Genomic DNA, 12,617 nt, shown 5'->3' with positions numbered 1-12,617 from the left:
GTGCTTTTAAGATCCAGCATGAACACCTGACTATTTTGTTCTCCTATTTGGGGAGTTCCTGTAACCTCTCCAGATAAACTGGGACTAGTTTCCCTGCACTTTAGCAATCCTGTTGTCCCAAGGTGCTCCCACTTAAATGGGAGCTGTCAGGGTTCACGACCTGCCATTATTCCTGGTCTATGAGCTGTGTGACAGTGCTGACAGCTAATGCTACATTTCACATACACCGAGGCATTCAGTGCTGCAGCACTTTCAGCAATTTAGGGTTCTGGTTGATGTTATATGGTTGGATTCTCGCATCATCCCAGAATGATTAGCTAAACTTCCTCTCAGGGAAGAGTTAATACTGCTGTAAGGCAGTGACACCGCTTTGGCTCTGCTGTACAGTAGCACAGTTGAGCCTTTTATTATGCTCTCAGTAAAATGCTTTGTATGCTGGACTCTTTCTGAAGTACTGCTCTACTGGTGTTTTTTATCAGCTCTTTTAAACCACATTAGTCTTTCCAAAAAAAATTACAGAAAATCACCAACACTTACATTGTTCAAAAGCAGAATACTGGAACAGGATAAGGGAGCCTGGGCAATGGACAATGGAGCCTTTCACCACTGGACGCTTGTTAGATTCTGGATCGGTTGAGTGCCAAATAGAAGTTGTTGGCATCTATTTCTCTTGGTAACCAATGTGAATTAGAGGTCTCTGTCCAGCTTCTTAGGAAATGGGGCATTCTTTTGATATGGAGATCGTCATATTAGCTTTTGAGTTTTATCAGAAGCCATGAGCTGGATGGACATGGTAACAGTACTAATCACAAATCAAAGGTGGCTTCTCTCAGGCAATGAGAAGTAACTCGTATGAATTTTGCTTGTGCTTTGTTATTGGGGCAATATTTACTTATATCAGGGGTGGGCAATTATTTTGGGCAGAGGGCTGATTTCTGAGTTTCGGCAAGCCATTGAGGGCCGCATGACAGGCAGCCCAGGGCAGATTAATATTAATTTTCTAAATTTTTTAGGGGCCTCGCGGGCTGGATAGAATGGCCTGGCGGGCCACATTGTGCCCACCCCTGACTTGTATGCTTCCCTTTCCAAAAAAAAAACCTCAGGGCAGTTTATTATAAAGACAGAGGGTGTGTCTACACCAGCTGCTAAATGCGCAGTAGATGAATTCTACTGTGCATTAGTGTGTCACAGCAAAAGCCGTCCTATTGTGCTAATGCTCCATAAAACGAGTCTACTGCACATTAGCATTACTAAAAAGGTCAGCGCTACTGCACACTAGTGCCAGTTACTGCACATTCAGTTGGTACCTGTTATTACAGATACTAAACTTAATGCGCAGTATCTAATGCACGTGTAGACGTGCCCAGAATAACTTATGAGGACCTGTTTTTCAGAGTTATTTCCTGTCCTCTGTCCCTAGCTCTGAAGCAATATATAAAACAAAGAGCAGTAGTCTTTATTTTGGGTGGCTTTTGCCTTAAGTCAGCCTGGATGGTGAGATGAATTAAACTTTCTGCTCTATGGATCAGAGAGATGGCTGTAGGTAGGGAGAAGAGAGTTTGGAGATACTGTATGGAGACAAAAATGACCCTAGAGGGAATGGAAGCAGTGTTAGATGCTGGCATGGGTAGGAAGGCAGCTGTACAAGGAAAGGGCTAGTTTGGGGAGGACTCACCAGTGCAAGCAAGTGGTGAGGTGCAATCGAAACTAATGGAATCCATTCTCTCTTACTGTTGGGTCAGCAGGATATAAAAAAACTACCCTAGTTTTCACACATTTATTTCCTTCAGTAGTCCCTTTAAAATGCATTTTCAAACCTTGGCTCTGCAGGCATCTGGGTTTCCTGGCTCTGACACATTTCACTTCTGGTATTCAGAGTATGTTTTATTTTTAACCTGAAGTTAGTGATTCTTACAGGCTAAAGATATTGCCACCGTGGATATGTGTAATAAGTAAGATAAATTCTCCCAATTGTTTTTGGCTGAGACTCCTCCTTGGGAAGGAGTCTTGTTGTACCATGTCGAGGGCTAATTACAGGAGTGGCTGTACGGTTTGGAAATCACTTTGGTTTAGAAATAATCTGCTAGTATTGAGCAAGTCCTGGCATGGGGTGAAAGCTCTTTATTTGGAGCACAGCTCACAACCCGCCGGTTAATTTTTTGGGGGGAAAAAAGGACGTGTCACCTTCTGCACAACATTCATCACTGCTCAGAAGCAGCTGTGGATTCCTGTCCTTGCAGAGGAGCAGGGAAACCATGGCCCATAATCTTAAAGGTCAGGGATTAGGAACGAGAATGAAAGGCACGTTGTACTTGGCTGTGCTTTGTTGTACTGGTAAGGGTCCTGGGCTTCCACTGAGGTCAGTGGTGTAAATACTTGAATTATTGGCTGCAAAAGTTGGGTGTCTGACATAGTTGTATGTCCTGCAGTGTTTTAGTTGGGTTCTGCTTTTCACTATTTGGGACCAAAGCTGTTATCTCCTCTTTGGGGTGCTGCTGATCATGGATTTGTTTTCAAGTGATCAATATGTTATTGCCTACCCTTGAAACATGTATATTGAGTGAGTAGGCTTCGCTCCTCCCATGTGCTTCTTTTCCCCCTCTTGCCACTCTGTATTCCCTTTTCCCATGCTTAATTTGGGCAACAAGGTGTTGCTTCCTTTAAAGGCATATATGTCTTTCCAAAAGCATAAGCCATCCAACCCATCCAGCTGTGACTTGAGGGAGAAGAGAAAGCAGGGGTCAGCAACCTACGGCTCGCAGATTCATTGGCCTGGATCTGGCTCACAGACGTAGGGCTTTGGAGGCATTTGGTGGTGGGGTGCTTCAGTTGTGGGAGCTTTCCCCTTGCTGCTGTGGGGGAAGTGCCAGCTGTGCGTGGGTCATAGTGCCCATCCACAGGACTAGTGCCCACCTCCTGTAGTGCCCCTGACCTGATGCGGGTCATTCCAACCTGCAGCCAGAAAAGGTTGCTTACCACCAAATTAAAGGATCGTTTTGAAATAGATTTCTACAGAGCATCTCCAGTGATTATAACCCTGTCCACCTGCTAGCTTAACCATCAAGTAATCTGCCATGTGTTTGTGCAGGGGAGGGAGGAATACAGCAAAGGTGTCTCTGTCTGTGGAGAAAGCCACCAGATGTCAGCACAGCCTGTCCTTTTGTCTCCAAACCTGCCTGAGCAAGGAAACAGCCTTTGTGAAGCAGTGTTGGACGGTGAGTAGCTTTAACTTGCAAAGCCTTTAACCCTGCTGGAGCCAAAAGCTAATGCTTTCCTTGCTGGCAGGGTGGTATTTCATACTGGAATCGGGAAGCAGCAAATCAGGCAGGTGTCAAAACTGAAATGCCTCCTGTTACAGGGCATCCCTTGCAGTCAGTCCTGGCGTGTCTAACCCTTTGCACAGCAAGCATCTCCCTCCTGCCCTGAAGTCTAACCTCTTGATATCCCTCCTCAACCTGAGGAGCAGCCTTGGGAGAAAGTCCTTCATTGTTTGTCTTTAAGGCCCCTACATCTAAACTTGGAGGAACTGAAGGGGGCGGGTGAGATATGAGTCACAGGGAAGTTAGACAGGTGTGCAGTGTTGTGCTTTGACTGACCAGGGAGTCTGCCTGGATAACCTACATTGTGTGCAAGGAGGAATAACCGACTTCTTTACACTCAGACTCCTGTTGTCTTTTTGCAAGTCCGGCTATGCACAAGAAGTGAAGATGTGCGGTGGTCTTGCTGACATTAACCTTCTTACCATCTTCCAGCATTTTGCTTTATTTATTTATTTTGCAGGAGCAAAAAACCTGTTTGCCAAGTAAAATATCAGTATAATAATCCAAAATACTCCCCCGCCCATGATTCTGTATTTGATGCGTAATACACAGCCAGATTTCACTGTTTATCATGACTCACCTGAACAAGGCAGAGCATGCTACGTAGGTGGGTTAGCAATGGTGCAGACTTAGAGATGAGGGTGCCCAGATATTGCATGTGGAGGGTGTTTTGTGTGTTTGCAACATTCATTCCTCTGTTGTATGTTGTGCATTGAGATGTCATGGGCCTCAGCCTCTCATCTTGTGGGGCACAACTTCCTGAACGGCTGTGCAAGGAGGAGAGGCTTGAAGAGCAGATTTCAGGCTGGGCTGTGGATAGCTCAAGGGAAGGATGGAAGAAGGGGCAGATCTTCTACCTTCCTGCCTTCTACATTGTTTCTAATGTAGCCTGTACAGGATTTTGGTCCCCCAAACAGCCCGTGAGGTGCAGCCCAGCTTGCTTTCTTGTGCTCCACCTGATTCGCCCTGTGGCTTGTGAAGTCCCGATTTGCAGAAGCTAATTTCTATACGCACAGCAGGCCAAATTTGAAGGGGCAGAGGCTGACATATAAGTTGGATGGGAGCCTGCATGGAAAAAACGTGCACTGAAACATCAGAAAATAATGCAAAGTCTGTTTACTAGTTTACCCCTGCATTTGTCCCTTTGCCTCCAAGTCTGCCTCCATTGAATGATACAGTTTTCTAGTAATCTGAAAACAGCTCGTAGTGTCTTCAGTTGTGCAGCAGGGGTTGTACTGGGGGTTGGACTAAAGGGAAAATACGTTTGGGAAGCTATTTGCTATGCTGCTGTACGCTGGGCTCTGTGTCTGGCATGAACTGGATTCAGATCAATGGCCTTTAGTCAATGACTTTGTCCAGAGTCAAATGAATGGTTAGAGGTGAAAGCCCGTGCCACAGGTAATTACTGATAGGTGAGTCTGGAGAAACTGCAGCTTGGTAGCAAGCAGCCTTGGCTCTCTTTCAACTTTTGTGTTCCCACTCTGCCTCTGGAGAGCTGAATGAAACAGCTATTTAAGTGCAGATCTCTGATAGTGGAGGGCTCTTTCATCCAGCAGACAGCAGCATAACAAGAATTCAAAGCTAGATAAACTCCACTCAGATATATGGGCCAGATATCTAACAGTGAGGGTAAATAGCCAGCAGAATGGCTTATCCAAGAACAGGAGACTTCAAGCAGCTTCCACTATTTAAGTCCAAATTGGAGGTCTTTTTGAGAGGCTTCAGTGCAACTGTAGCTCTTTGGGTGGTATATTGTAGGACTCATCAAATTCAGTGGCTGATATTATGCAGATCAGTCAAGATGATCATAATTGGTCCTTTCCAACCATAAAAGTCGGTGGAAAGTGATTCATTTGCTCCCACAACAAGAAGAGCAGCTAAGCTTATGTTGTACTGTCCTACTGAATAGTGCATGTTTAATTTGAACTTCTCTGGCTTTGACCTCTGCTCGGAAGCTTTTTGCAGCAGGAAATTTAGTATGACAGATCTGCAGTGATGATGAAAATAAAAACAAAGTTTCCCTAGTGTAACAAATCTTTTGTTTCAAAGCTAAGACACAGCCTGCAGATTCCAACCTGATGCATTCATTTTGAGATACAGGATGCATCAGAATGTTGTTACTTTTGGTTTTGTGTCATAGCTAGTACACTTTTGCTAGGCTAGGCAGCATCTTATAGCAGTGTGCAAACAATTGCATCTCACTTCAGATTTAACCATGTTTGATTCATCACTTTGTAAGTAAAGCCCTGAAGAATAGGAAACCAATTGCACTGTTAAAAGCCTCATATTATAATACAGGAGTGAGCTAGCTGTACCTGCAGAGGTTAAGCTGCAGCACAAGAATTTAAATGAACTCATTAAAATCAACTTACAAATTAGCTCATTAAAATGCTACACTGCAGGTCCAGAAGTTGGTGGATCTGGCATCCCATTTCCATGAAGTTGTGATTTAAGAATCAGAGGCCAAAAAGACAAGTATGGCATTCATCTTCTCTGTGGGCCTCCCAGACCCATCTGTACCCTGGCTCTTTATCTGTATATCAAGGTAACTTTGTGATTACCACATTAAGTTCTACTGTCCCCAAGCTGCAAATGCTTGTGAAATAGCCAGCACCCATTATGACTCACAGTTACAAACAGATCTCATTTCAGAGGCAACTGATACAAAAATGTGCACAATTCTGTGATATGCATAATGAGACAAAAGAATGGATATTGTAGATCAGAGCATTGGTTTTTGCTAACTCTGCATATTCATGACAATAACCAGCACCACTTGCTTGCTGTAGTGCAGTGATTCTTAAGCATGGTACCACCAGATCCTTTGAAGGGTGCCACGAGGGGTGAGGAGAGAGGCAGATTAAGCCCAGGCTCAGGCTTGTACCTGCCAGAAGAACCCCCACTCCCCTGCTCAGCCTTTTGGTAAAGAGGTAAGCGCTGTAATATATAAATTAGGTTTTCAAATTGGGTGCCACTCAGTTCACAAAACCTATGGGGTGGGGAGGTGCTGTAGTTCAATGAAGGGTGCCCTGAGCCCAATAAGGTTGAGAAACACTGCTGTAGTGAGTTTTCTGTTCTTGCATATTTAAATTATAATTACATCACTTGTGAGGGTTTTATTTAATAGAAAGATGCCTAAGATTAATGTATTGTTTATAGAAAGAAAGACAGTAGGCACAAATGAGTATGATACCATTTTATAGATCATTATAGTATCTTTATACATCTATATTTATAAGAATAAGAGGCCAATGATGACAGATTAAACTGGCCCTGTTTTTTATAGATTTTCAGTATGTTTATATATATTCTAGAGGCACAAAGTAGGCAGTACAGAAAATAAAAATACAAAGAGTATACATTTCAGCTATAAATTTTGCAGCAAAATAGATATATACACATATATACACACACATAGTATTTTTGAGTACAAAAAATGTAACGAGGACATCTTTAAGCTAACTTCACTCATACCTCCTATCCCCATTGCCTCCCCACTCCTGCTCTTCCCCCAGCAACCCCAGAAACGAGGCAGTGAGTCTGCAGTAAGGGTGCCCCTCTCCCCTGCCCATCAGCACGCTCTAGAAATCTGTCTCTGGAGTGCTTGAACAATGGGCAGAGAGCACCCTCTTAATGGCTTCATTTCCAGGTTTGCCACGTGCAGACAAGGCTGGGTGAGCAAAGGATTTTTGAAAGCAAGGCTCCAGGAGGCACTGGGGAAGCCATTTAGACATACCCAGATCCTCAAGTGTTTGCATGTACCCAACTCCCTTACTCTTCCTCATGTGAGCAGGGCCTGTGATGTCAATGGGAACACTGGCCTGTGTCAGGGTGAGCCAGAAGTGCACACCATGCAAACCTTGCCTTCAGCGAAGAAGCATTTGCGTTTTTACTTCTAGTTCTCTTGGTGTCAAGCACCATACTTCTTTTGCATTGAAGACAAAGCCTACATCTCAAATAACTTTCTCTCCCTCTCCTCTTTTGGCTAATGAGGTATGTCTGCCAGCTTACCTGCTAAAGAGGAGAGAGAGGAAACTTAATTGTGAGAAAAGACATTGGGATCAAGATACCTTCTGTTAGCCAGAAAATATGAAAAGTGGCACTCTTTATGTTAACTTTGCCTGATAAGAGAATTGAACAGGAAGCTGGAATGAACAATCCTGCTGGATGCAAATTTGCCTCCAAACAGAGTTAAACTGAAGTGAATGGAGTTACCCTCCCCTCCCCACCTGCACTGACTCAAATCCCTGCAGAAGCTATTGTTTGCCGGGTGATTGCTTATATTGCTGCCAAGTCTATCTGCTTTTGTGAGCAATTTTAGCAGATTACAGTTGGAGCACAGAGGTTCGGGATAATCCGATTTGCCCTGAAAGACACAGCAGGAATGCACAACACCTCCCGTTTTACAACCAAATTACTGATGGTGAAACCCTTATTTTCTCTCACTTATCCTCATTTCCTTTTATCTAGTAAGAAAAAAGGGGTTGTTTAGAGATTTCAGGGCTATCCTTTTGAAACAACTGAAATTCTGGGTTATCCCTGGTCTGCAGAGTTGGAAAGTCATTGCTGTTGCTGACAGTTTAAGGCTGCACTGCTGCTTTTTAAAATCCTCCCACCATTGAGGTATTTAACATGCGTCTTCTAGGCACTATCCAGCACTGACCTATATATTCTGTTCTTCTGTAGGAAAACCAAGCTATTGCAACCAGTTCCTATCACCTGTTGCCTACGACAATCTCCCTGTGTCTCTAGCTCCCAACTGTCTCTCCCTGCAAGTCTGCAAAGCACCTGAGATGACATTTTATTGCCATTCAGGGTGGAACATGAATCTGTACTGCCCACAGGCTGAAGGATTGTTGTGATAAAGGGCAGGAGCCAGATCCTTATGCAACTACTAAATGTGTAAGCGAAGTGATGTGTCTAAGTGGGATCCTATTCCACTGCTCAAGACCCTGAAAATCCATTAATGCAAAAAGGAAGTCTGTCCTTCTCTTTGCTGCTTTCTGTGACAGTCTTACAGCTTGGTAGCAGCCTGTTACCAAAGTAGATGTGTTAATAGTTTTTAGGGGCTCATGCAGGATCACTCTTGGGTGTCTAGGCCTATTTAGATGTCTAATAGGCAGAATTGGACCTGGCTCCAAGTGTTCAAATGGATGGCGAACAGAGGGAAGAGAAAGAACAATAAGATTTAGTTCTCCATTGTTCTCTGTGGCCACGAGCCCTGTGCAATGCAAGCCTAACTCATATTTAGGCCCCCAAACTCCATCAAAATCAATCTATTCAGTCCCTTCTTGGACCCGTCCCTGAAGAATTTTTCAGTGTGCAGGGCTGTGGAGAATGAGGCCCATCATGTGTCACTGATCCCTGCCCTTTCTATGATTGAGACTCAGCGATGGAATAACAAGTTGCATCCTTGATAAGAGGTAGTGAAAGCTGCTGTTGTAGAAACTGTTGGAAATGTTTTGGATCCGATACAGATAGTAGTTTTGAGCCACCTGAACTCATTTCTTGCATTTTGCTCTGCTAGCCACTAGTTCCCCAATTCTCCGAATCAGTATTGCAAGGCTGCGAGTCCTTTTGGAAGATTAGCTCTATGTTTTTTCTGTTACTAGGTCATGCATACAACTTTGGTTTCATAAAAACTGAGAACATGTGACAGTAACGGCCCCCATGGATTACTTTAAGGTATAAATGCACTTTGGGCACATTGTTGACTTCCAGAACCTAATGCTTTTACTGCCTTTGGAAAGAGAGCATTTTTTCCATATACATTAATATGCACCTACACTGACCCTATTTGCAGGAGCAGATATGCCCTTTTGCCCTTGAAAGCAGTGGCTAGTTAGACTTGCTCTCCAATTTGCTGAGTCCCTGGGTCAGCTTCAGAAGCTCCTCCAACAACTCGCAAAGTACTTGGACATTTCTGCTGCATATCTGAAACAGTTAAGGCCAAAACTTACCTTGTCCTCATTCACCTTCATGTCCACTCCCCGTTGATGGGGGAAGAAAAAAAAATAAAAACAAAAAAACCCCACCGCACATCTCAGAGCCATCTTTTCAGTTCAATAGATTCAGGCTTTCTTTCCTTGGGTCATCTAGAGAAGGATTTCCTTGCCCTTGTGGAGTGAGAGCAGGAAGAAAGTCTATACCCCCTCCCACTTAAAACAAGCATTTAAATCCTGTGGGTGTAGATGGGGCTGCAACAGAGAATACCACCATCTATACTCCCAACTAACCACTGCAACCTCTGGACCCCCTTAGTATTCTGTCTATATTCGGAGCAGCTAGCTCCAGTGTCACGGTGATTTTTAAGGCAACAATTTACTAGGAAATCAGCAATATACTTTAAATACTTCTGCATAAACTAGTTCCGTGGTAATTGATTTTTCTGAAGTCACCGAAGATGCCTATAGTTACCCACAATACAATTATACCAAACATATACAGCTGAACTCTAGAAATCTTCATAGTGCTTTGTTATCTTCCCCAACAAGAAGTGCCTTGTTACACATTACTGGAAGTTTCCCCACTTGAAAACTCCCCAGTCGCACTGGGCAGGGTGAATTTCACATACCTACCCTTTTCCCAGCCCCTCCTGATACGCAGTAGTCTTTGGCGAACACAGGGCAAGAGAAAGAAGACTTTAGCAAGGATGACAGTACATGGCACCAGTAGCGTCAGGGTATAGGTTGGAGGCAAATAGAATTTGTATTGGTTTTCATCAAAGGCCCTTGTCCATCCGTAGGTGAGCGTGTGAAGGGTGCTGATGACCAAGGCAATAAATCCCAGGGTGGACTAAAAAAAGAAGAAAAAGCAGCACATAATATTTAGTAGGGTGCTGTACTTCTAACAGCACCTCTCCTGTCAGCAAGGCTAAGCACATATGAAACAGCACCTTGATACAGGCTGATGCAGGAAAACACATCCGGTGCCCAGAGAACATAATAGCTAATGGACCCAAAACCTATTCCCAGGGAGAGTTGCCATCAGGGCTGGGCTCTCCTCCGAAAAGATAAATATCTTGAGAACAACGTATAGTTATTCATTCTCGCAACCTGTGAGTAGATGTTATCCTCAATTTGGGCATGCAGAGGCTGAAGGTTTAAAATTATGCAATGGTTTATCTACATAACATGTCTGCACTGGTGCCACTGATGACTGGAACTGGGACAAGTCCTCTGGGCCTATTATAATATTTATGAGCCACATTTAATAAGCTGTCTGTTTTGCAAGACTGCTGAACCTGTGCCAGGTGCTTCAGGCCATTTCTAAGTTTGCCTGTAATCTTCCTGGTGGCAGGTCCTAAGTGTGCTCCTGACCACGTGCAGCAAGCCCTGAGCACCTGAGTCTTCAGGAAGGCTCCAGCCCCAGGGAAGCCACGCCAGGGTTGATCCCAGGGCTTCTCAACGCAGCTGGAGATGGAGGGCTCGCTGATGTATTCCCAGTTTGGAGCATGCCTGCAGACTCAGGAAGGCGGTTGCATGCTTGCCACCCCCGTCTTTGCTGAGATCTGCCACTGTACCTGCACAGGCAATAAGCACTTATACTTCATTAAAGTCTTGGTTGATGGCTTGCTAGTGATAAGAAATACTGCCCTCCCAAAGCAGCAGGAGCCTACGACAGAAAGGCTAGGAGGCGAAAAAGGGGAAGGAGTGACAAACTAGCCTGTCTGAGAAGAAAGCTTCATTGGGAACTTGCTGCTTCTAAAATTAATTACCCCTGTCCCTGAGGGGTAATTAAGTAGGTTTTTAGGAGGACTGGGAGTTGGAGGAGAAAGACGTTCTCTAGGGTGTGCTTTTGTACAAGTGGATCACAGCAGGGTACTTACCTGACTGTGTTCACTGTGGTGTCACGGGCCTCACAACATTGTACCAAGATAGAGACATATTGTCCCTATATTACACATAAGGAACTTAGCCAGGCTCAGGCTGGAAATTTGTGATTGCGCTATAAGCTGAACTGAAGTCTTCTGACTTCACTTCTCGTGCCCTATCTCCTAACCCACTCTCCTTACCCTGGCCAGTTCTCCTTCTCTACCCACCTACCTACCAACCAAAAGCCACAACACATTTTTAAGCCTACTAGAGAACAAGCACTGCAAGCTAGGAGGGGAAAGATTCATTTTACAGCACTTGGAAAATTAAGAATGATAACTAGCTGGAATATGCTCTGATTGCAGTTGAAATATATAATGCTTCTAGCAGCAGGAATCGAAGTCATCATGGCTCATACATCATTTATCTACTGTTAGCTCTCACCGACAGCCAAAAATCCCTGGGTGAAAAGTGGCAGGAAGTACCAGCTTGTGACTAATCTTTCAGAGAAGATTTAAAATGGAAAAAAAAAATTACAAAGTAAAGTTCAAGCGTAGCCATAACTTTCTGCATTAGGCAAAGTATTTTTTCAGAGAGTTAATCCGAAAGGGCTTTTCATGGCTAACACTCAAGGCTGGAGCTAATTAATTTGTTTCATTACCGTTTCTTTTTAAACAGCTTGTTGAAGAAGGCAGAAGGGGAAAGCAGAAGTGGAAATTAGTGGGTACAGAAGAAAAAGAGACAACGTATCAGTGGCTCAGTTCATATCAAATGCAAAACAACCTGCCGTTCAATGGCATGAAACTAAAACACTCGCTGGCAAGAAATCCAGAGAAGTCTGGAACGTGGTCCAAAATAACACCAGGAATTCCTCGGAGCACAACAATGGGCCAATTCATTAGTTACACAAATAAGCGCCAGTGACACAATGCGCTGCTTGAGACTGATCCAGCTCCCACTGCAGTCAATAGGAGCCTTCTGTTCGCCACGGGAGTCGTACTGAACTCTGTCTGTCTGTCTTATGGTGCATGGGTATGTGTGTTGTATACTAATGCCCTCTACTGGATGAAGCGCTAGCCTCACTAAAAGCACAGATGTGATCAGCACCACCCAGTGCAGCGGTTCTCAACCTTTTCAGACTCGAGGCACCCCTCGAAAAATAGTGGCTCTCAGTTTTTGACTACAGAAAACAGAACAGTTTTTCTATTGCTCAGAAAAACCACAGCGGGTCAGAATGTTTTTAACCCTGCGGATTTGTGTTTGAAATCTCTGGTTTATTTTGTAAACCAAGTTTGCACACCGAACAGTGTTAACATTGCGTGGCAGCCTTCAAAGAATCCCACGGCTCCTCAGGGTGCCACGGCACCTGGTTGGCAATCACTGGCCTAGTGGCTCCAAGTCCAACACAAGTTACAATACCAGGTCAGTCTGCTGCATGCACACAAGGTTGCACAAGTCAGTGTTGATTTAATACTGTTGGCCT

The 12,617-nt window shown here is 44.2% G+C and overlaps 1 protein-coding gene across 3 annotated transcripts in view; it reads right to left on the bottom strand.

Annotated features, from left to right (window-relative positions):
• Positions 1 to 6,501: 6,501 nt before the first annotated feature.
• Positions 6,502 to 12,617, bottom strand: part of STEAP3 (STEAP3 metalloreductase) — a 31,178-nt gene continuing 25,062 nt past the window's right edge. For all 3 annotated transcript variants that reach the window (XM_014599422.2, XM_019480329.2, XM_014599423.3), the window contains exon 5: positions 6,502 to 10,115. In XM_014599422.2, the coding sequence (XP_014454908.1) occupies positions 9,825 to 10,115 (291 nt within the window). In that variant the 3' untranslated portion in view covers positions 6,502 to 9,824. The remainder of the gene's footprint in view (positions 10,116 to 12,617) is intronic.

This window comes from Alligator mississippiensis, chromosome 4 (assembly GCF_030867095.1).
Source record: "Alligator mississippiensis isolate rAllMis1 chromosome 4, rAllMis1, whole genome shotgun sequence".
Lineage (NCBI taxonomy): Eukaryota > Metazoa > Chordata > Crocodylia > Alligatoridae > Alligator > Alligator mississippiensis.
The sequence above is the reverse complement of the archived record's forward strand: the minus strand, read 5'-3'. Positions and strand labels throughout refer to the sequence as shown.